At 38.2% G+C, this 25,108-nt stretch overlaps 3 protein-coding genes across 4 annotated transcripts in view; 1 reads left to right on the plus strand and 2 right to left on the minus strand.

Annotated features, from left to right (window-relative positions):
• Window positions 1-1,760, plus strand: part of dnajc21 (DnaJ heat shock protein family (Hsp40) member C21) — a gene marked incomplete at its 5' end in the record, with an annotated part of 6,758 nt that extends 4,998 nt beyond the window's left edge. For both annotated transcript variants that reach the window (XM_035667988.1, XM_035667990.1), the window contains 2 exon segments: window positions 847-931; window positions 1,061-1,760. In XM_035667988.1, the coding sequence (XP_035523881.1) occupies window positions 847-931; window positions 1,061-1,222 (247 nt within the window).
• A 454-nt stretch (window positions 1,761-2,214) lies between these two features.
• LOC118332615 (alanine--glyoxylate aminotransferase 2, mitochondrial-like) lies at window positions 2,215-13,402 on the minus strand. The gene is made up of 14 exons (XM_035667991.1): window positions 13,186-13,402; window positions 10,642-10,730; window positions 10,206-10,396; window positions 9,983-10,106; window positions 9,794-9,888; window positions 9,598-9,691; window positions 9,116-9,209; window positions 7,967-8,067; window positions 7,785-7,877; window positions 6,682-6,814; window positions 5,864-5,952; window positions 4,609-4,758; window positions 3,426-3,524; window positions 2,215-2,316 (listed from the first exon to the last, which is right to left on the minus strand). Exons 1-14 carry the CDS (start codon window positions 13,280-13,282, stop codon window positions 2,215-2,217), a joined length of 1,551 nt encoding a protein of 516 aa, XP_035523884.1. The 5' UTR covers window positions 13,283-13,402.
• A 1,785-nt stretch (window positions 13,403-15,187) lies between these two features.
• Window positions 15,188-25,074, minus strand: LOC118332720 (alanine--glyoxylate aminotransferase 2, mitochondrial-like). Its single transcript, XM_035668125.1, has 14 exons — window positions 24,843-25,074; window positions 23,278-23,366; window positions 22,874-23,064; window positions 22,631-22,754; window positions 22,432-22,526; window positions 21,898-21,991; window positions 21,589-21,682; window positions 20,542-20,642; window positions 20,211-20,303; window positions 19,542-19,674; window positions 18,371-18,459; window positions 18,052-18,201; window positions 17,082-17,180; window positions 15,188-16,178 (listed from the first exon to the last, which is right to left on the minus strand). The coding sequence occupies exons 1-14, from the start codon at window positions 24,937-24,939 to the stop codon at window positions 16,077-16,079; spliced, it is 1,551 nt and encodes a 516-aa protein (XP_035524018.1). The 5' UTR covers window positions 24,940-25,074; the 3' UTR covers window positions 15,188-16,076.
• Between the last annotated feature and the right edge of the window lie 34 nt (window positions 25,075-25,108).

Genomic DNA, 25,108 nt, shown 5'->3' on the forward strand with positions numbered 1-25,108 from the left:
GGTTGGTGTGCAGAGGCCTTAACGCTGCATTGATTCTTTATTTCAGACACTAGGGGGCAGCAAAAGAAGCTGAAAACACAACATCTGTCATATTATCACCTTGAAAAATTGTTGACGGCAAATTTGTTTGCAATCAATTGCTTTTTACTCATCCAGCTGACACAACATTCATTAAGACTTGTGTTTTTGGCAGCCTGATAAATATTCCAGACTCATATTCACTCTTTTTCTTCAGCTCTATGGAAAACCCCTGAGGAAAATAGGCATCCGTGTGTTGGAAACAAGCTTGATGAGAGCAGAGTTTGTGGGTCGTAAAACCAAAATAATGAGCCGAAAGACACTAAAATGCTTCATAGAGATGATAATTCTCTACTACGAGCGACACATTACATTTATTTATTCATTCATTCAAATTTGATCTATTGTTGATATAAACATTTTCATTAGTGCAGCTTTTAAATACTTGAACTACAGTTCTCAGCCTGTGTTGAGACTGAGATTAGGCTCTTAATGTTTCACATTCTCCCTGCAGTGTTTTAAAATGCTTGCCCCCTCATTAGACTTGTAAAGACTGGTGTGTTCCTGTTCCTGGTCTTTTTCCGTTCTCATTCAGTTTTTGACGTAATATTCAAAACAGAGGAAACAACTGCTCTGGAAAAACAGGAACCTCATTTAATCAAAGATTCAAAAATCCTCACGTGAGCACATGACAATACAAAACAGGGCTAGTAATTTAGTGCCAGTTGTGAAGGAGTAGCCGGAAGCAACACAGTGAATTCCTGCATTCAATTATGCAGGATAAAATCTGATTTTTATCTATCTGTCTTGTAAATGTTGCCTTAACAGCCCTGGGAAGCCAAAGGGAAAGAAGGGAGGAAAAGACAAACCAAAAAATGTCAAGTCCAACACAGGAGGAGAACAGTTTCCTGAGGTTTGTACAGTAAAACCCAGACTTTTATGTGGTTTGGATTGACCATTATCCATGAAATAATTCTTATTAAATTCTTTTTATTATCCATGCTTATATTGTTTAACCACATATCCCTATTTCCACCTCTAGAAAGAAGTAACCCTCCACTGTGTGACCTGTAACAACGAGTTCCCAACAAGAAACAAATTGTTTGACCATCTGAAAACCACCGGCCATGCCTCTGCTCTCTCCTCAAACGCCGCTCACAGCGCCGTGAGCAAGAGCAAAAAGGACAAAAAGAAGAACAGATAACAAATAATTCATCTGGGCTGATGAACCCGAAAGAGAGAGGGACACAGAAAGCAACGCTCTTGAAGGCTCTCAGGGGGAAGATAAACTACAAAAATGCCTTTTTAAAGTGGACTTTAATGAACTGGATTGGCTGACTGAGAGCAAATTGTTTTTTTTGTTTTTTTTAAAATTACACAATCACGTTCTTTGAGACAACTGTGTATGTGTGAGAGGCTCCTTTTGGTGTTTGAGTCTTCCAGCTTGGAATGATGTTTTCTGTACCTCTCCCAGTAACTTATGAAATCCTCTGTACTGATAAACCAGTTGAGAAAACCATACAGTATGCACATAGGAAACACCTTTTCATCAGATCCTTTGCTGTTTTATGGAATCATTTCTCTTGGTTTGTCACGAAGAGCTCAATAGTGGTATTACTGCATCATAAAAATAAAAGTGATACTGCATGTTGGTATTTAAACAACAACTCTGGAATGATTTGCATTAATGCCTCAAGTAACCCTGGTTAACAATAAACTGCTGTATGTTGGACCTGTCCGTACAAAACGTGCACCTATACCCTTTTTAGATGCTGTTTTATTGGTGAGACAGAAATACAAAATAGCATATTTGAGCAATATGTAAATGCACAGCTGTTTCATCAAACGTGATACATTACATTCAGATATATAGTATAGTCAGGGACTATATTGTTTTTATACATACTGTATATAGTGTTTAACTACAAAACATTGCGTCCTAACCACAACATGTCTACCTAAAAGTTGTGAGGTTTGTCCAGTGTATTGAATGAGTGTTTACTATAAAAGAAAAAAGGAATTACAAAGCAGCAGCGTAGGTGTCTTCAAAATTATAACATGCGTGGTTAAGTTTAAAGTTCACTTAATAGAGCAGTCAGCAAAATGATAAGCATTACAGTTTAAAGCATTTACAAAAATGCAAGCCACTGCCGAAGGGGTTTCCAGGTCTGGTCCTTGGCATTGAGCTATTCCTGTTCATTTTCTGTCGACGTAGCTGTGGATGGCCTTGTTAAAAACTGCCAGGAAGAAATCTACATCCTCCTTGGTGATGCACATGGGGGGTTGGATGCGGAAGGTCTGACGTGGTTGAGAAAACAGAAGACAAGCACACACATTTAGAAATGGGAGTAATCATAGGCTGGTAAAATGTTTAAGTAGATCCATCAGTAAAAAGTACAACATGTTGGTGTGTGAGCTAGAATTTGTTGTAGGAGGTATTATTGTAATAGTGGTTTTTCTTGCATGAGAAACCGCTATAAACATAACTAAGAGGATGCTCTCAAAGGCGAGGCCAAGGTAAGGGCAAAGCTTTACAGCTGATTCATTCATTGTTGCTTTGTGAATAAATACATTTTCAATACAATTATCTTTCAATTATACCTCTTTCTCTTTAACAGAGACGAGGTGTGTAGGCAGTGACATTTTGACTCTGTAGTAAATGACCTTTTAACAACATCTGCCCCATATGCTTTTATTTTTGTTCTAGTGGGATAATGATAAAAATATCTGCAGTGTTTATTTTCTGAAGCAATTTGCTGCTTTTACAGTGATGACTTAAGAGCAGAGATGGAGGCAAAATTACCAGAGATGGTCTTAATCAAAGGCTACAGCAGCTAGATCAGTCCCAAAGTTATGAAATACACCATGGAATGCCAGAAGGAAATCTCTTTATTTGAATCCTTTTGTCAAGCCAATACTAAAATGAACACGAGTCTCTGTTGATTCAGGGTGAAAATGTTGCATTAAAAAAGTCATACCAACAACTTGTTTATAATGTTTTAATGTTGATCTCGACAACAATCTGCTTTGCAATGTGGGTGCCGGCTGTGTATTCGAATGTGTGTTGGGGCCACTGTTCACAAAAATCAGACAATTCAAGAAGAGCTAACAGTTCTCGCTTTTTTATATATGAGATTTGAAACATTAACATAGCAGCAAACAACTATTTGCTTTGTAAAAATGTAGTGGAGCCCTGAGCAGAGAATGACGTCACACTCCCTTCACCTGTGTTGATATGGCAACCTCTCTCTGATTTGTTTACACAGCCAGTCTGGCCGTGCGTGCATGTTGGGGTTTATTTCAACCAAACCATCATTGGTGATTGTTGGAAACACAGTGGGAAGACTATTGCTGAGTTTTATTTGGTCTGTAGTGTGTTCTGGCTACTTTGAGGATGGTGCTGTTACCTGTCCATAGACTCCTCCTTTCCCTATCAGGACTCCCATGTCCTTTATGTCCTCAAAAATCTCACTCATTGCCTCAGGAGACAGTGGGTTCCTGCTGACCTGTGGATGATAGAGGAGAGATAAATACGTGGATGTGGCTGGAGCTGTTACATTAAACTATTATCAAGTAAATAACATTATGAACATTTTCATCTGCCTGTGTCTGAGCAACTAACCACTTCAAGCAAAATGGCCAGACTACTGGCTACTACATCTACAGTTTCCAGGTTAATAATGGCCAAGGGGTTCAAACAAGGCAGCAGTCTTAGTACTAGGAAATGGCTGATTTACTTTCATGATATAGTGTTACTTGAGTTGTCTACTGCACGGATTAATAATGCCAAAGCCTCCACTCTGGAGGATTATGTTTATAAAAGTTGTATGGATGCTACTGTATGTTTCACTCGCAGTGGTTCAATAAAAAGTTCTTCACAAAAAAACTAAACAAGGCAGCAGATAATGATCTCCTCTTCAGGATCAGTTACTCATTTGGAATGTAATTCATTGTACTAAAGGGCATTCTTCATAATAAAAAATAGAGTTGGATAAGACATTTATCCAAGAATGAATAGTGTTAGGTTGGTCAATTCCTTGATTCACTGTAGAGAACACCTAAACCTTAATAGACCTTAAAGTAATATATGGATGACACTTATCCAGTCATATCTAAGTTTGGCAGTGTTTATTCAGTCACTGGTCATAAAACGACCTTTAATAAGTCTAATTCGACATACCAATTCTTTTCCAGAGGGGTTATCCAGAGTTTGGTACAGGTAATTATGATTTTTGAGATCCTTCTGCTTGATATAATACAATACTTACACTATACAAGCACTTCTAGCAGAGAATATGGTAAATTACAAATACAAAGGGTTAGTAAGTAAGAGAACTAAGTGTATACTAAGCTTAACCTAAATTTGGATTTGCTGCTGGGCAACTGTAATATTTCATGCGTTTCTGGTTCTCTCTCTTCCCCCTTCAAATTCAGTATCTTCCAGATTTAACTGATTAAAAAACATGTCTGAACAGCTGAGATGGTTCTATTCAGAGTTACAGTTCATCACTGCTGCATAAAGGTTAACTGAGCTGAACCATGGCCCCCGGGGGCCCAGTGCAGGCGTCACTTCTGTTACAAGCGCCATACCTTGTCTTTGACCATTTCCACACCGATCTGCAGGCCTTTTCCACGCACATCACCGATAATGTCATGCTGGTCTCTGAGTTTTGCCAGTTCTGTCATCAGATAAGTGCCCACATTATGACTGTTCTGCTGTATGCTGTCTTCTTTGATAGTCTGTTGAGTAAAACTACTGAGTGTTAGTCGTGTTTGAATTATAAATCATAATCAGTGTCTTTATTCATTGTCAGTAGATTTATTGTCAAGGCATGGCAAGCTAACTGCAGTAAAAAAAAGCTCTCCGAGCTTCTCTCTAGTTTCTCTCTACTGTTTCTCAGTAGCGGGAAAAGTTCACAGAGTTTATTCAAAAGAAATAATTGTACCGTCAACTTTAGTATCATTTAACCATTTCTCTGTTGCTTTCCAGTCCCCTCAAAGGTCAGCAATAGTGTCAAGACAGCTTCCTATTGGTCAAAGTCACAAATTCTCTGGTCAAAATACACCAAAGCTGAACAAGTTGAAACCCTGGCAGGGGAACAATAGACAAAGCAAACAAAGTTGCACTGTGGCTTACAAGTCATGGGCAGACACTGCTTTGTTAGCTGTGATATTGAGAGCAAGGACCAAACCAAAATTGAAACAGACCAAATATTTGCAGGTAGATTTTTAATGCTGTTTAATGTGCTCCAGCTGATCAAATAACTAGCCTGCAAACTGATGTTTGCTTTGCATTTCTCCCCAGTGAATGTCTGTTTGGTCGCTCGTTCGACAAGCTTAGGTGCAGGACAATACGTGTCGCCGTGTTTTTAAGTTAGATAAGAAGGAGAGAGATGAGCAGGAATGCTGTGGGTTGTTTTTAAGTCTGTGGCTCTTGTGTTGTGTAGTAGGCTGCCTGATGATGTGACATTACTGGTTTAAGCAAATATGGTTTCAATTAAAATGATTCGATACTCGTTGATGAATGAATGATGAACATAATCAACATATGTAGACGGATGATGAACTAAAAAAATATATAATATACCATAAAATATAATGTAAAATATACATTTCTCTCTTTTGGCTTCCCCCAATGTTTTTTTCCTCACACAGAATATGATTTATAGAGCAGATAAGTGTAGCAGAAAAAAGAAACTGCAAAGAGGTCATAACAAGCACACTGTAATTCAGTGTGCTTGTTATGACCTCTTCAACTTCAGCTACAGTAGCAATGCAAAACTGGATTTCGATCACATTAAACTCCCTTGCGCTAACAGGACTGATGAACAAGATAAATCTTTACATCAAGCACTGATGAAGCCACGGCACAAGCTATAGGACTTCCTCCAAAGGTGTTGAAGTGGTAGGCCTTTCCAAAAGAAGCAGCAATTTCTGGAAAAAACACAAATAAACAAGCTCACATCTCCACTCATCGCTGCCTCAAATTAACACTTAAAAATACATTTTCTCAGACTATATCGGTTACAAATGATTGGCGGAAATATCAGAGTTTTCACGTTGGTTTCTTAACTTTTAAATTACACCCAGTAGGGTTTTATGGCACATGAAACAGTGGGTCATTAAAGGGTTGGTGAGAGAGCTATGGCAACTAGCTTTCTAAATAAACAACACAGGAGCAACCTGTGAGTCCACGTCTATTCACAGAAGGAGACATACTTACTTCAACACTGTAATACTCTACCATAATCAACATATGAATTCTGACAATGTTTTCTGTTTTCTTTGTATATTCTGGCCCTGAGAAAAACAACATTTTATTCAGCTGTATTTGTTTATCTTTGAAATGATTTAACTTCAATCTGATATCGGGTCAGCACAAACATAGGCAGAGTCAATGTACTGCACATTCAATTGAAGTGACCATTATTACTGACACGTACATACAAATGTTCCACAGCTGGTGATGAGTGGCCTGCAAATCGTAAATGAGGTATGATTGTGTAATTATTACAGATTGAAAATGTTTTTCCAGGCTCAAAAAGATCATAATTGTCATCTCTTCTAGTGTTGTTTGACTGTTTAAAAGCAGAAATAATGAACTGTATTTGATGTTTCAATGAATTTCAAAGGAGGATTGTATGTCCCGCAGTATTATCTCACCTGGTGTTGTAACAACAGCTCCTATTGGGAATCCATTACCAATGCCCTTTGCCATTGTAACCATATCAGGAATGACTTCATGACCTTGGAAACCCCAGAAGTGAGTTCCTGTTCGCCCAAATCCAGTCTGGACCTGTCAGGCACAATTTGTTTGCATTTTTCCAACTTGGCATTTCATGATATATGATGCAAGCATTAGTGCTAAAAAGATGGAAGTGGATGATTAAAGCCACTGAGCACAAGTAATAGTGGTGAGGTGCCTGTGCAGAACACAAAGGACACCAAAAGACAGTTCCCACCCCAGCCACAGCCTGTTCACCCTGCTGCCGTCTGGCAAAGTGATGCATAAGCAGACACTGTTTATCATTCAGCACTTTGCTTTTATTACTGGTAATCATTTTAGATCACATCATTGTATTCTTTATCAGGCAGTAGGATAGTCGTCCCTAGGAGACTAGGAGAAAACAGCATTTGCTGTATGTTTATAAAGCAATGTTAGATAAGCTGCCTTGTATCTTGTTGTCCTTCATTACATGGTGCTCAATTCACTACCAGACAAGATATCAGGATTGGTTAGTTCTTTAGGTCCCTCAAGTCAACATCAAACTGGTAAAAAACTGCTTTTAATTATTGTATTATTAATTATTATATCCTGGGATAAGTTTCAAGATATCATCAAGTTGAATGCTCTAGTCTCTTATGTAAATTCTAAAATCTGTTAAATGATTTAGATGTCAAGGTCGGTGACTTTAAATACTGTTATCATAACATCTTTTACCATAATGTCTTTTGACTATTAACACAATAAAGGTAAAATAAATCAATAAAATGAAATATTTGAATATCTGCTTATACGTGTCCTTTGTGTATAGCATGCAGGGGGCTATAACTGCATTATCTTGTGCAATCCTGTATTGTAAAATGACAATAAAACCTGGACCCATGAATTTTCAACCTACTTTGAACATACTCAACTAAAAGCAAACAGGCTCTGCCAAGTAACTTGCTAGCACAAATTGCCACCACATTTTCACCTTTACCTTTAAAGCCTTATAATAGAGGCCAATAGTGCCTGACCGTAGCCTTGTTACATCGTATCTAACCTCATCAGCAATGCAGATCCCTCCTCTCTCTCTCACAAGTTTGTAAGCCTCCTTTAAGTAGTTTTTGGGATATTGCACAGCTCCTCCCATTCCCTGTACAAAGAAAGCACATTTCTCTATAAATGCATGTTTTTATTTGCAAATATCACACCCATAAGGCACTCCACAACAAAATATAGTACCTGAATAGGTTCTGCAAAGAAACCAGCAATTCGACTTGGGACACTCGTGGCAAATGTCTCTTTGAGCTGTCCAATGTATTGTTCACTTGCCATGCAATGACCTGTGGGATCAAAGAAAATTATTTTGGTGACAGTAATAAGACACAAATTAGTATGTATAAATGCAATATTTATGGCTTTACAACAGCCTAGAGGTGAGTAATTATTCAATAAATTGTTTCCATTCAATACAATGCAGTTTAATAGTATTGATCTCTCATATCACAATACCATGATTCACAGTTCTGATGTCTAAATAATTGACAAGTTAAATCTTTTAAATAAATCACACGTTAAATCTTACTCAAATATGTTGCAGCATGACATTATATATATATAAAATACTTGAGGCACTTTCTGGAAGAATTAGTATCTGGGATTTAATTTTAATAAAACAGGTTGACTCGATGGGATGAATAGTAAATTTATCTGATTTCAAATATTTTCGTAAATATTTTGTCCTTATGGCCCACCATTACAACAGCCTAATTTTACTAAATCTGGTGTGCATATACTTTATGTTACAGTGTAACTGTTGTGTGTGTTTTAAATATAAATAGTCATATAGATATGATAAAATACTGACCATTTCCAGGTGGACTGTTGAGACACAGGCATACGATACAGCTAAAAATTCTGAAACTTGTATAATGTCAAAAGAGGAAAAGAATCAAAAGAAGGAGACTTGATAAAGAAATTGTTTTGTCTGATTATCCGGATTAAAACTTACCTGTCTCAACTTTGTGACTTTCAGGGAAAAGTTTGAAAGAGGCAACAGATTTTTGTCAAAATGCTCTACTCTACATAAATATAGTAAATCAACTGCTTACAAAAGAACTAAACTTTAACTAAAATGTCCCTTCAAGCCGTTACCGAGGGCTACACAGAAAAATAAATTAGGCATACACTATACATATCCTTTAACCTTGGACCAAGATCACAAAGGTCAAGCATTCACTCTTACAAAGCAGGAGGTTTCCTGTGAAAGTTGAACATTTTCTTGTGGGAATATTGCAGAAGGGATCCTAATACATATTCCCACAGACTTAATGAGAGCAGCAAGAGAGATAACCTGAGTGTACTGAGTCCTGGGTACATGTGCTTGTGTACCTTGGGCACAGCTACATTCTCTGATGGTCTGCACAGGAGAGTCCCTGCAGTGGCTTCCTCCCCACGGGCCTCTGAACACATCAGGGCACATGGTCTGTTTATTGGGCAGAAATAAAGTCAGCTGGATCAACCTGACAGCAACAGTCACTCATAAGTAATCAGCACAAAGTAATCCTCATAAAACCTGGAATGCTGCCACAGCATTAAAAAGGTAAGCTAGCATTAATGTATAGCTTCTTTTGTTTGTTTGTATGGATAGTGGTGCAGCTAATGCTAAGCAGCTTTTGCAGCTGCATAATATGGAGCCCTTAACATGATTTCTTTTTTTATCTTGTAGACACAAATTATTATTTCCTCACAAGATAATAACTGGGTGGAGCACATTGTTTAGTGCAACAATATATTCAACCTAATTAAAGCATGAATTTTTTTTGTGTTGTAAATTGCTGCGTATGACACTGCAATACATTAATGTTACATACATGCGTGCAGCCTGAACTTGTAGAAATGGGGTATTTATATGGCATGTTGGAGGTAAGACCCATTGTCTGTTGGGTGCCACCGTGGTATGACCCTCTGGAAGGTAAAAAACAAAAAAAGAAACATTTGGAACGTTTTAACGTATTGCTAAAAACATTTCTTATTTTCATGTAATTATATAGCACACAAGACTTCTACCTGAAAGTGATGATGTCAAAGTTGCCTGTGTGAAGTCGAGCCATCAACATAGCCAAGTCATTGGCTTCTGAGCCGCTGTTGGTCAGATATATCACCTGAACAGGGAAACACAGACCAGTAGACATTTTAATTACAGTCTACATATTTATCCAGGCTCACGCACTCAGGTGATAATATCCATTATGGTACCTTAAGGGGATCTGGTAAGTAGGACGCTAGTTTCTCACAATACTCATGGAGAGTAGGATGGACGTAGATGTTTGTAGTATGCCACAGCGTCTTCAACTGCTTCTGTGCAGCTGCTGTCACTTTCCTGTATCCACAGATGTCAGGGTCAAAACAAAATTTTTTGAGTTCAAACTGTAAATCAGAATAAAACACCACTGTGCAACATAGCGAAAGAGGACCTTACGGGTGGCAATGGCCCAAACTGACTGTAGCCACACCAGCAAACAGATCCAGATATCGCCTCCCATCTACATCCCACAGCCATTCCATGTGTCCCTGGTGGATGAACACTGGTTTCTTATAGTAGGTAATCTTCATGGTCATAGGGTTGCAATTCTGCCTGCGGATCTCCATCATGCACCCTTTGGACATACCCTGAAGAGACATAGATACACAGAAGAATTACAGCATAGGAGACTACCTGGGTAGGACCCAAATGCAGTTGACAGAGGCACAAAAGAGGCAGTCCAAAACAGGCAAAAAAAAATCCAAGAAGTGGGAATGTGGCAGGATGGAGTAGCTGAGAGGCAGAGAGGTTCTCTCTTGGTTAAATCTTACCTATCCGAAAGAACACAATATGTTTCCAATAATAATGCAGTTCAGGGCGATGTTCCTTTTACCTTGTATTCATCTGGCTTGAAATTGCATGGAGGCATCTCTGGGAGGTCTGCGGGACGGTATTTGAGGGCGGATTTCTGACATACTGCACCTGTGAAATGATTTCAGTTGAAACTCAGAAAATAGGTAAAGGAGATTATTTAGTTTTTAAAGAAATCCATGCGATTATCAAAGCCTTACTATAACATTTGGTGACATTTGGGGCATTATTTTGTGTTACAATCTGTCGTGACATTTTCCCCAAGGACTTGACATTTAATCTAGACTCTATATTGTAGCCTGATAATCAGATTGAATTGCCATGTACCAGTGAATTGCCATGGAATTACTGAAGAAATTGTAGATGTGGACAACAATTCAGAAACCTGGAACCAGGCTACTACTCTGATGTAAAGTCGTTATTGCACAATTATGGTTGTAACTTCTATTGATGCATGACATTCTGAATTATCTGGTCAATATTTAATCTGATTAAAAACTGGCTGATGGTTTAACCACATTAACTTTCCATTGTGCAAACTACTTCCTGTTTTTCTACCGAGGGCTAGAAAATGTTAAAACTGGTCCGACTGACTGATAAAACTTTTTTATATATATATTTTACCTTCTGGAGAAACATTTAGTTTGAGCACAGAAAATTTAAATGATGTACAAGTCTAAAACACATGTTATTATGCACCCTCAATTCAACCCTCATGTTTGAAATTAGATAATAATTAAAATAGCAGAACTTTTGATCATCAATGTGTCTAGATTGCAGTGATCGAATTTGAAGTCAATCTGATAAAATCTGTAGGAGGAGTTAGTTCAAACAGAAGTCCGTTAAATGCCAGAAATGGCATGCACAGTTTCAGAATTCGATTCAACCTGCAACTTTGACGGCACGCCCATTGACAACGCCCTTCATACGTACGTGCCACAAATTAGCCAAACTATTAATCAGCCAAGATACTTTGGACTGTATGGACAATTTTGAAGTTAAATCTGATGAATTCCCTAGGAGGAGTTCGTTCACAAAATACAACGCGAAAAGTTCGGCGAAAGTAAATTGAAAATCAAATGGCCAACCTTCCCGTGGGGTTTGGGGTATGGGGTATGGGTCCAAGAGTGTCACGTAGCCTACGATTTCGTACATATCGGTGAAACGTGTGTCGGGGCGGCTTGTTTTAAAAGCCTGTACGGCCCGATTATAAACGCAACAAACACGATTTTGGTATCGTGAGACTACAGCACCACTCTAAACGTGTCCTTGATTTATATTCTAACTATTACGGTCTCCGCATAGTGATTTATCATGCCACCAGAGGGCCCACCTTTAGGGGTGGAGTGGGATTTTTTCTGCCTTTTAGGTGAGCCTCAGGGAGTCATGGCAATCCATCCTACCAAGTTTGTTTTAATCACACGTGCGATGCGGAGATATAAACTGTTCATTTTAAAGAGGCCACCTTGTGGCGATGGGTCTGAGATTGTCACGATCCTAAGGAAGACACGGGGAACTATGGACCAAGCTTGGTGTTCAATCGGACATACCAATGTGGAGAAAGGTCCACTTCCTTTTTTGACGAAAATGTACAGGAAGTGCTAATTTTATAACATGCTTATTTTTTGAAATATCAAAATTCTTCAAATACTTGTTTTGCCTGGACGGTCCCCAGATGCTACGTGAAAATTTTGGTGAATTGGACAAAGCATGTAGGAGAAACACGAAAAGTAGTTTTATTTGGAATTTTGCCTCTAGCGAAAAAATATTTAGGCGGAAAGTGGGCGTGGCCTATATAGGGAGATTCAGCTCCATTCACCAAACGCGTGGATATAAGTTTTGAATGTGTGACAAACTATGCAGAAGTTATTAGCCTAAACGTCCTTTTATGATAGTAGCGCACCTAGTGGCAACCTGAAAGCAACACAATTTTTCACCAGGCCTGACCACTTTGCCAAATAAAACTGAGTTTTCGTATGTTCAGGGGGGGCCAAAAACGCAGTCGAAGTCGCTAAAAATAATAATAAGAAACATAGCAGTTTCAATAGGGACCTCCAGCGGTCGCTGGCTCGGTCCCTAATTATAATAATAATAATAATATATATATACATACATATATATGTATATATGTATGTATATATATATATGTATCATTATTACATAGCACTTTTCTTAACAAGGTTACAAAGGGCTTTTTCTTTAAAAAGTTAAAGACTTTAAAGAAATTGTAGATATGAACAAAAAACTAATTTAAAAACAAAAAGAAGTAAAATAAAACACCTGCAAATGAAATAAAGAAAAAAGATCTACTGCAGCGTGAAATAACACAGTTCAACTTATGTTTATCCCTGAGTTTTACACAGGTTATCTTGTACAAATATATTAGTTAATTAATTAATGAGCCAACAAGCTGATCAAATTCACCAGAAAAATTGATGGTCACCTGAATCTCTACACTTACTATCACAAAAACAAAGGTTCCATAATAAACCTCCTACACAGACTATGTAAGCATCAGCATCAGACCAACAAATTATGTTTTTTGTTCATCTCCAGGGTAACTCACCACTTCCCAGGTGAAATTTGGCCAAACCAGGTGAACAGCAGGACTGTCCCATGAGACCTGCATAGCGGCCACTTAGACAGGAAACAACTTTATACATGTTGAGCAGGTAAGGTACAGAAGGAACTGCTGAACGTCTATTGTACTCTCTTCACTTCAGGTTTTTCTTTTTCTACAAAGTGACAAGGATGGGTGGACAGTGCGCAGCCAATGGTACCCTGATCCCACCAAACTACAATGATTTTTTTGCAACGTCACATGGATAAATATATAACCAGTGACACCTACTCACTATTTCCACTACATGCTCACTGATTGGGAGTTGAGTTTAGGAACAATGCAAGTCAGTGTTGGATGGTTCTGGTTCTCTCCTGTTTGGAGGCCAGAGAAGAAAATAGCCCCGCACAGGTGAGCGGGAGTAGGATTCAAGGTTCAAGATTCAAGGTACAAGTGTTTTTATTTTTCATTATACAATGCCGGATTGCACAATTAAGCGCATCCCCCTCCTTGCTACAAACAAATAAAATATAAACAGATATTCAAATATTATAACAATATATATATAAATTAGAATAGATTATAAACAACAAATTGGGCAATATATTAACTCTATAATAGTAGCACTAAAGGAAGAAGTGTAAAGTGTAATGTTGCAATGTCTTGGAGGCTCTTCTGGCCAAACTCACCAGGCAATTGATTATGGGACGCTAATCAGACTGATGAAGCTTAAGCAATAAAAGCTGGTCCTATGTGTTCCCTGTTTCTCCCTTCTTTTATCTCTCATCCACTTTGCATTACTTGTTTTGGTTTTGCACCTCCACAGCACACATCCATGAACTTTAAAGGTAGGCTATGTGATTTTAATGAAATGCACTTTTTTCTAAATTCAGCAAATATCTCCTCATAGTCTGATAGCTGTTTGTTTTGTGTGTGCTGGCTCTGTAAATGGGAAACAAACAAAGAGCCAAACAACACTATCTTATTGTAGCCATTCCAACCATGACATCAGGTTAAGTGACTTGCCCACAGATATTCAGCTTACTTTCAAGTTTGCCAAGACTCGCTGTTGTTGAGCATCATCCACAACAGCGTTCTCTCTGAGTTCTTTTCAGTCTTGTACAGCATGAACAGGAAGGAGCTGAGAACAAAGCGCTGGGGGCTTAGTTGTCTAGTTAACACTAACCCTAACACTGAGGGGGAGGTTGAATTGGATAGTTTGTTAGATATAGATGTTTGTTAGTCGCCAAAATGATGGACTTTCTTTGAGAAAAATATTCAGTTTTAACAGTGACAAACTTCCAGGTGTCTGATTGTTACTTGTTTTTGCCACATTGAATTGGATGTGGCCTTTGGATGTCTGCTATTTTAAGGAAAGATTCAAACAGAAACTATGAGAAAATGATACCTTGTAATTAGAAGGAATGCATACAACTCAATTCATTTTGAATTGTACAAATCATACGGCTCTGAGCTTTGGGTTTGTTTCTGTAAGAGGTTTAAGCCTCATTGGTGAAAGGAGACTTAAGAACTCATGTTCTTCTTACAAACGTGGTAAAATGATGCCTGTTTAAAACCTGATCATGATATGGTCACATTTCAAACTGCTAGGATGCTGATAGAGTGGCGTCCAATGCAGGTTTTTGTGGAATTTCAGGGTTGTATAACTTATATTTATGATCATACACCTACACCCAATGAACCAGAATTTGACTTTAACAATCACAAGGAAGTAAGAAACAATGTGCCCTACTATGGTGTTGGTAACACATGGGATGCTTCTGGTGAATTGAACACCTTTCCTTCCAGTCTGAATTGGGATGGAATCATATTAACTGATCTGAGCTTAATCATTTGAGAAAGTAAGTAAAAAAAATGAAGCATATGAATGTGCACAGACTACAGACTGCAGGACTGCAAAGAAGAAAAAAAAGAGCCTTTCCCATTTTGTAGGAAATCTGTAAAGAAATTTTGGACCAAAAGTCACAACTCAGAGAGACCAGGTAGGTAAAGTAAAATGTTCAGCTTTACTTGTAGTCAGACAGCAGGCAATGATCAACACCAGGTAGACTTGATAGAGAAGACAAATTATCCAGATATGATCAAGCAAAGGGGCAGAAGTCTTAAGACTCTGTGTGTAAGGACAGATTGCAACAACTGTAATTGCTTAAACAGATTTTCTGGAAGCCACTTGTGTTGGAGGTGGATGAGAGCCATGGGGGTTTGAGGTAGTGTGTTCCCGAGATTATGGGGGTAAATTACAACCCATCGCATTCACTGGCAGGAGCCTTAATTATCCTAAACACAAAATGAGCAACTGTCTAAGTCTAAGAATCCTAAACTGGTTTCCTTTCAGTGGGCAGCTGCTGAAAAAAAATAAAAATAATGATATATCAGTTAGGTAACCCATATACAGGGTTTACAGACAATAATGGCAATTATGCCATGCCCATTTGGGGATTGAAAAGATAAATAGGTAGAACAGTAGAACCTATACCTGCAGGGAGCAGTGTGACCAATGTGTAATAGCAAAAATGGTTGTTCCACAAGTTCACAGACTCATTATTATTACATTGCGTGGAGAAATTACAAATTGTAAAATGATGACACAATGTTACATCCAAGCATGATTAAGAAGATCCATAAAGAGCTAAATTAACTTCAAGTCAGTTGTTAGAAAGGCACTGTACAATACTTTTTCTTATGTATGTTAAGTGTATTGATACTTCTAATTACAGCATATTTAAACATAGTTTCATAATTGCTATGCAAAGGTTCAGAAGGTGAAAATTACTTTTAACATTTTAAAAGATGTCCAAAAAATGCAATCCACCGCTGAGTGCGTTTCCAGGTTTGCTGCTTGGCATTGAGCAATCCAGCTGACCTACATCTAACTTTCATCTTCTTTCCATGTAATTGTGGATGGACTTGTTAAAAACTGCCAGGAAGAAATCAGCGTCTTCCATTGTGATGCACATGGGGGGTTTGATGCGGAAGGTCTGAAGAGGTAAAAAAAACAGAAAACAAGAGGGGAGATTATAGAGTAAAGGAGATTACCAGGAAAATGTGTAACCAGGTAAGGGGCTTCATTCTGTGTCGCATACTAATGGCTAAGCCACTTTAAACATTTCAGGAGCATAATTAAACAGCAGGAATAGCAATGTTCATCAGATTAAAAGTTATAGGTAAAAACAACCACTGAACATTTTTTTTGGGTGGACTTTTTTTTGGCATGGCTTTGGCTTTTGTGTGAAAGTTGGGGTTCATGTTGGTTCTGTTCTGAGATACTGCAGTTTAGAAATATAGATAGATAAATGTCCAGAGATAATGGACATTTATATCATAATGAAAATTGTGCCGTTATTGCAGTTAAAATTAAATGCAAATAACAAATGTTTAAAGCCAAGAACACTAAATCGTTTTCAATTAAAAAACTGAGGTCTGAATTATTGTGGCATTTTGACACAGTGTTTGGAGTGTTACAAACATATGCCCCATATTCAATGTTTTTATTTAAGTATAATAATCGCTATGCAGTAAAAATGCCTACAGTATTTTATTTTATAAAGCCAGTAAAAACTACCTGCAGTGTAATAATTTCCTGACATACCAAAATGAACCATTTAGACTGATAAATGATGAGCAGAGCTGGAGGCAAAATTACCAACCATGGTCCCGCTGAAAGGCTGCAACAGTGTTTGTAACAGTGGCAGTCATTTTCTGAATTATCAGAGCATTTTTTTATCAATCCACTACCAAAAAGCACAAGTGTTTAAAATGCTATCCAAACATGTCTGTTTAACTTGTTTTCAACAAAACAACAAGCTTTCTGATGTAGGTGCCAACTGTGTTTATATCACATGAAAAAATGAACTGACAGACTGACAGTTGAGCGGTGTTACCTGTCCGTAGAGTCCTCCTTTCCCTATCAGGACTCCCATGTCCTTGACGTCCTCAAAGATCTCACCCATTGCCTCGGGAGACAGCGGGTCCCTGCTGGCCTGTGGATGATAGAGAAGAGGTGAGGATGTGTTACAGTAACCACAGTGAGTGTACAGTAACTAAGTCAACTACATTTTCAATTACCAGGCCAATTATAGATGTCAATAGGTGTCCTCAAGCAATAAGACATTCATCTCATGGTCAATCAGTTATTAATTTGAACTGTAAAGTGAATGGTATTTTTTACATTGGATCAATATATCATGAATGGTGTTGTATAACATGTCTGTATAATGAGATGGGCAGTGGAATAATAAGGACAACATCTAGGAAACCGAGATAACTATTTTTTCTAGCCATTGCAGTTGTCCTGTATTTGCTGTTATACATTTTGAAATCAATGTCCTTTTAATTTACATTATGTTGTGTTTATTGCAGACAGATACTGCATGTGTTTCCAGGGTTAAAAAAAGAAAAATATGGAGTTAGAGAGCCAGAATCCTTCTACCTCACAAACCATGTTTATATATACATGACCCAGGAAAACAATGAGGAACATTGGTCAAAATTAGACTCTCAACAAAACTGACACAGCAGGATATTTGCCAGAATAAAAAAAACAAAGGACAAAACTGAACATTTCCCCAAATCTGTAATTACTTCTGCTCTTATTTTGCCATGTCTCTGTACTGGCTCTTCCTTTTGCTGGATCTATTTTAATGCAATACCATCAACAAGAAACTTCAGTCAGTACTACACGCACTGCAGCTGAGATTGTTCTCTTCACAATTACAGATGGTCACTGCTGCTCCGGCTAATGGTTAACTGGGGCACTGCTGAACCATTGCCCCAGGGGGGAACAGCGCAGACACACACGTTGATTGAGCATGTGAGGGGACGTGAATGCCACTTCTGTTACAAACTCAATACCTTGTCTTTGACCATTTCCACGCCGATCTGCAGGCCTTTTCCACGCACATCACCGATAATCTCATACTTGTCTCTGAGTTTTGCCAGTTCTGTCAGCAGATAGGTGCCCACGTTAAGACTGATCTGCTGTGCGCCGTCCTCTTTGATAGTCTGTAAAGTAAAAATATCATAGTCAAGTCTGAATTATAATTCAGTGTGCTTCTGTAATTAGGAATTTTAGTTTTCAGATGCAGCTACAACAATAACCTGCAGAAATCCATTGAATTCTGATCAAAATGAACTTTCTCTTGGGTTGTAAAAAGAGAATATGAATTCTTACATCAAGTACTGCTGAAGCAACAGCACAAGCCACAGGATTTCCTCCAAAGGTGTTGAAATGAACTCCCTTGGCAAATGAAGCTGCAATTTCTGGGTAACACACGAAGAAACAAGCTCAGACCTCCACCAACTGCTGCTCCAAAACCTCTGCCAAAAATATATTTCTTCAGACAATATAGTACATTACAAATCAGGTAATGAGGTGATTTCATGTTAGCCTCTGTACCTTTTCTCTCTGAGGTGATTTCATGTTAGCCTCTGTACCTTTCACCAAGTAGGATATCAGAATGACATAAAAATTAAATAGAAAAACAGTCCGGTCTTTGAGTGAAGTATCAAAAGGTCGATAACTAAGAAGGAGCTGTGGCAACAACCCTAATAAATAAAATAAGGAACATGAGATCACACATTCAGGGCCAGAAATAGATGTTAGTCTGCAGCAGGTCAGCTTGGGCACACAAAAAAGATAGAGCACCATAGCAACAAGCAATAGAGGCGAAGGTCGAGAGAGTTCATCCCATAATTCTCTCTGTACTCAACAGAAATGGTATAGTATTGAATTGTGTTAATGGCTTTGGTCTCAGAAAGCCTATTAACCATTGGTGTGTTCTCTTTCACACTACAATCCAATCACATTATAGCTACTGATCAACACGTCCTCTCCGTCTTCCGCCTTCAGCAGGGAGCCTTGAATCCTTGAGAGTGAAGTGGTGAGGTTTGAGAATCTACAATTTCATTCACCCACATGAATGTGTGATCAACACCTTATTACTCAGTTACAAATACATGTATAAAATGTACATGAGGCGGTGATGAATTGTCTATGCTTGTTGTAGGTGAGAATAGGGAGGGTTGAGAACATCTTTGAAATGGTAAATGACTTCTGGTCTGCCTTGCATCAGGAATTTTTAAATATATTCATCCATCAGCCGTGTTTTGAACTTGTTTAGTCAAATTAGTCCAAACTCACAACTCACAAAATAAATCTATGATTCATCCCTACCTGGAAACCAGACAGAGGTGGTCTCATCTCTCGTCCATCTTCCCAAATTAATATTGAAAATAATGAAGAACAGTACACTATACACATGCTTCATAGCTGTATTCAATCTTTTATGAACTTACAAGCAGATTTTCAAACAAAGATTGTATATCTCACAGTATTATCTCACCTGGTGTTGTAACAACAGCTCCCATTGGGAATCCATTACCAATGCCTTTTGCCATTGTAATTATATCAGGAATGACGTCATGACCTTGGAAACCCCAAAAGTGACTTCCTGTTCGGCCAAATCCAGTCTGGACCTGTTAGGTACAAAATAGATTACATTTATTTACATTTTTATTCAGAGGTGCTCAAGAGATACATACTAAAAGACACCATAGCAATCCATAGCAGCCATTATTATTTAACATTAAAACTTCTTGCTATAGTGTGTTTTTTATATGCCTTTATCTTATCTGAGATAGATAAGTACTTCTGTCAAGATAAGTAATCAGCTCATTCATCTCAGTTGTTGTCCCTTGAGAAGAAGGTGCTTTTACTTTAAGCAAACTATGTGTTAAATGAGTATGTGTAATCTGAAAGGGGTTGCTTGTAGTGATAAACCCAAAAATAATTATTACCTGACCGCAGGTCCCCTCTACAAAAGGGTTTTAGTCTTTCAGCTCATTATTTTGGTTTTACAGTCTTCAACTTTATGGCTGTTGATAATATGTCAATATTGTGTTTACAGCTTGTTTGCGCTGCTCAAAACAATAATGCAGGTTTAAAGTCCTTTAAACAATATTACTATGATACTGATGAACAACATTTTTAAAATAAATAAAGTGTATCAAACCTCATCAGCAATGCAGACCCCTCCTCTCTCTCTTACAAGTTTGTAAGTCTCCTTGAGGTAGTTTTCAGGGTACTGCACAGCGCCTCCGACTCCCTGTACAAACCAAACAAACGCAACACAACAATGCCACAGTCCCATCTTAATTAAGACAAGCAATCATCACACTGATAATGGGAAAACAATAAACATGGATGGCATCCTTACAAGGACTTTTTTATTTGCTAATATTAATGTTGATATTCAATGGTGGCAAAGCAACAGATGAGACACGCAAAAGCATGTTGACTATAAGACTACATATCTTGTAACACTCCACAAGAGTATATTGTACCTGAATTGGCTCTCCAAAGAAAGCAGCAATTCGACTTGGGACACTCGTAGCAAATGTCTCTTCGAGCTGTCCAATGTATTGTTCATTTGCCATGCAATGACCTGTGGGATCAAACAAAGAGAAGTCCTTTAAATCAAACTAAAAGCTAACTAATTTTTATCAATAACTACTTAGCAAGTGTACAAATAAGAAATCCCTAAAAATATATAAAATAATGCAAATATTTATACTAAAGCTCTGGGATGAGCAAATATTCCATATATTGTTTCATTTATATATTATAGTGTGCCATTTTTCCATAAAATTGTATCATTCTTATATTACTACATGGTTTGAGTGAGCATTTTTGTAATTACATTATATTTTGTGGATTGAGATAGGAAAGTGATCTTTTTTTTTTCTTCCAAACTTCCCAACACTATAACAACTAACAAATATATGTAACACACAGCAGCAGAGTTGTTATTAACTTATATCGACATATTGCAGCATAGCGGCTGTTTGTTTTTTGTGTAAAAACTAATGTAGATATGTCAACATACAGGGTAGACTCTCTAGCTGAGACGCAGGAATACTATATGGCCAAAATTCCTGAAAATAGTAAAAAAGGTCAATGGAGGTACAATGGTAAATGATCAACAGTAAGAGACTTTGAACTTTATTTAGGCAATTCAGTCCCTTTTTGTCTAGTTTCCAGGCTTATTATGTTTTACCTTCAGGACTTCCACGGCAGATTATATAGAAAAAATATACAGCTTGTGAATTGCAGCTGCAGATATAAATACACATAGCTTTATACTGTTTCTGTTCAGCATTACACAACTGCACAAACACTTGTTTTTTAACCTTCAGCATGCCACATTTTTACGTCATTCATTTCGTGTCATGTGCATAAACACATGACAGGAAATGAAAGTAGGGTTAATGTTTTGTTGTACTATTGCAAAAGGGATTGTAATGCTTAATCTCACTGATAACAGTCTTGTTTTTTCCGGTTTATGAGAGCCCTATGAGTGTGTTGATCCATGGGTGCATGTGCTTTTGTACCTTGGGCACAGCTACATTCTCTGATGGTCTGCACAGGAGAGTCCCTGCAGTGGCTCCCTCCCCACGGGCCTCTGAACACATCAGGACACATGGTCTGTTTATTGGGCAGAAACCTAGTCAGCTGGATCAACCTGACAGCAACAGTCACTCCAAACTCAAGTAATGCAGCACAACATAGCTTCTCCTCTGTCCTCTCTGAGATGTTTATTTATCATACATGCATCTGTCCATTTCTATCTCCATATTATATATTGACCTTCACTAAAATAGATCGAGTGTATGCTTTCCTCAGGACATTTGAATACATACATTTGTGCAGCCTATACCATTGGCAATGGGGTATTTATATGCTGCGTTGGAAGTGAGACCCATGGTCTGTGGGCTGCCACCATGGTATGATCCTCTGTAAGACAAAAATCAATCAGAAACATTTTGGATTTTTAGACTACAGAGAGCTTTTTATCAACAATCAAGCTATCAAGCTCAATAATGTGTGATATGCTAAATGAATATAAGACTATAATATAGACAGACATTTTTTTTATATTCCTGAGATGGACCTGGAATCATAAACCTTGTCATTGATTGTTTACTCAAACTGAACGCTTCTCCTCCCTGTACCTTACAAATATTGTTGTCCTAATAGCATCTTGAATTAATGGGAGAGGAGGACAAACTACCTCAAAACCAACAAAGACATCTATCGTCAGCCTGGGAAAAATGTAAACACTGCCTGTGAATTTTAGTCATGCTATATATGGGTTAGGTAGGTAGTGCATTATGACGCACGTACGGATGTCTGTCTCTATTGATCAATATTAAACAATACTGGTGACTCAGTACCTAAGAGTGATGATGTCAAAGTTGCCTGTGTGAAGTCGAGCCATCAACATAGCCAGGTCATTGGCTTCTGAGCCGCTGTTGGTCAGATATATCACCTGGACAGGGAAACACAGACCAGCAAGCATTTTAATTACAGCCTACATATTTATCCAGGATCCTACACTCAGGTTGATCAAAATGAGAAAAGCCACCAAGGTACCTTAAGCGGATCTGGGAAGTAGGAAGCTAGTTTCTCACAGTACTCGTGGAGAGGAGGATAGACGTAGATGTTAGTAGTATGCCACAGTCTCTTTAACTGCTGCTCTGCTGCTGCCGTTACTTTCCTGTATCCACAGATATCAGATATAAGAACAGCCATGATTGAATGAATGATTTTTATAATCAACTGTATAGCAGAATAAAACATCATTGTAAGACACAGGAAAAGAAAAAAGGACCTTACGGGTGGCAATGACCCACACTGACAGTAGCCACACCAGCAAACAGATCCAGATATCGCCTCCCATCTACATCCCACAGCCACTGCATGTATCCCTGGTGAAGGAACACTGGTTTCTTATAGAGGGTAATCTTCATGGTCATAGGGTTGCAATACTGCCTGCGGATCTCCATCATGCGCTCTTTGGACATACCCTGGACACAGACAAAGACACAGGACAGGAGTTACATTATCCTGTTTTCAAACTGGAACTGGAACTGGAGTCTGTTTGTGTGCCTGTAAAAAAAGCCACTGTAAATGTACCAGCATGAAATATTTACTTAGTCTGACATAACAACATTGTTTATTCATCACAGAGTTGGTTACTGAATGTAAGATCCCATATGCTTGGATAATATTACATTTACCTTGTATTCCTCTGGTTTGAAATTGCACGGGGGCATGTCTGGGAGGTCTGTGGAAGGGTATTTGAAGGCTGATTTCTGACATAATGCACCTGTGAAATAATTTTGATTGAAGTTCAGACAAGGTAAAAACACTCATTCTTTGAGGGCTTCATGAGCTACGGTACTTGGCTGAGGCTGATCAAAGCTTTTCTATGACATTTCTTTGACATTTTGGAGTCATTTGTGAGACAACCTGCCAATAACAGTTTACCCAAAGGTCAATATATGTATGTGTGTGTGTGTGTGTGTAGTGCAGAAGGAGCAGTAGTCTGGCTAGCAACTATTCAATATTATATCAAAGCAATATACTCCTGAAGAAACATTTAAGGAGGAGGGATTCCTCCTTTGCAAAGAGGAGGCGGGATTATGTAAAGGTATAAGTAGCCCATAATTGACTATTCCCTCTTCCTGTGCAGGTTCAATTTAACTTTTAATTAGTAAATTATACTAACTAGTGGTATAATCTGGCTGAAATTATTGCAATATCCTATATTTTTTTAATGTCTTCTGCTTCTTCTGAATGTGGTGTAGTTACTCGTATGTTTAGGTTACCTGATCAAATCAGCCTTGTTCAAATAATGGAGCTTCAACAGTCAGCTCAACATAGCAGTGGTGTATACTGTTATTCACACAGTAGTAGTTGATTAGGTACACCTAACTAAAACTAATGCAGACAACAGTCCTATAATAAATGTCACCAGAGGTGCCGATTCAGCTGTATGATCCATTTGGAGGATGTAGTTGTGGTGCTGTTGAACTGTATTATGTTATTTAGCCTACACTCATTGATATAAATGGGGCGGACAAAATAATAGAAACACCTGTAAGTATAACACGATACAGTTCAACAGCACCACAACCACATGCAGTCTGAAACAACAAAAACTGAACGTTATAAACAGTGAGACAATGTGACTACAGTACTATTCTGGGGGACTTTTACTTCATTAAGCTAGTGTTAAGTATCTCTGCTGCATATGCTGCTTTATACCTTTATAGAGGCAAATATTATACTATTATCTGACCGCTTACTTTACAGATTAATTTACAAAAACAAGACTTTATTTTAACAGAACGGCTACTTTTACGTGAGTAAAAGAGTAACAACTTCTTCGGACAACAGGTTATACACTTCATTAATATAAGGTAAGACTGGTATTAGTTTTAGTTTGATAAATGAACTGTCAATTGAGCATGGCGTTAATGTTAATTAATCAAACACATTTTAAATAACCACGAATAACTTTATGGGTTTATCACATTCGCGTTAATGCACCTTTTTTCCACAGCAGACACTTTGACATGACAAAGTAGGGTAAACACAGGTGTCACTAGAGCCAAAATGGATACTGTGAAAAAAAAAAAAAGTTTGGGCTAAAACCTTTAACAATTAACAAATTGTGTCACATTATAAGTCACGCCAGCAACGTTTTCATAATGAACGTTACCAGGTAAATGAACACATGAACCCAAGTAAGCAACAGACCATAATAACCGATATTTCCTTCGTCTCCATGGTAACTCACCACTTGCCAAGTGGAATTTGGACAAACCAGGCCGACTGCAGGACTGTCCCGTTAAAGCTGCACAGCGGCCACTTAGACGGGATAAAACTTTGTACATGTTGAGCGGACACAGGGGGCACACGGCTGTCCCACTCCCTTCACCGTCTGACACACTCAAGCTTTTTCTTTCTTTCTTTTTAAAGAGTTTTGGGGGTGGGCTGTCAGCGCACGGTCAGTCGATTGGGCCTCTGGAACGTCACAGGATGCGTGCGCACTTACACAAATCA

The sequence above is a fragment of the Morone saxatilis genome, unplaced genomic scaffold, assembly GCF_004916995.1.
Source record: "Morone saxatilis isolate NCDOM2014 unplaced genomic scaffold, NCSU_SB_2.0 Contig21, whole genome shotgun sequence".
Taxonomy (NCBI): domain Eukaryota; kingdom Metazoa; phylum Chordata; class Actinopteri; family Moronidae; genus Morone; species Morone saxatilis.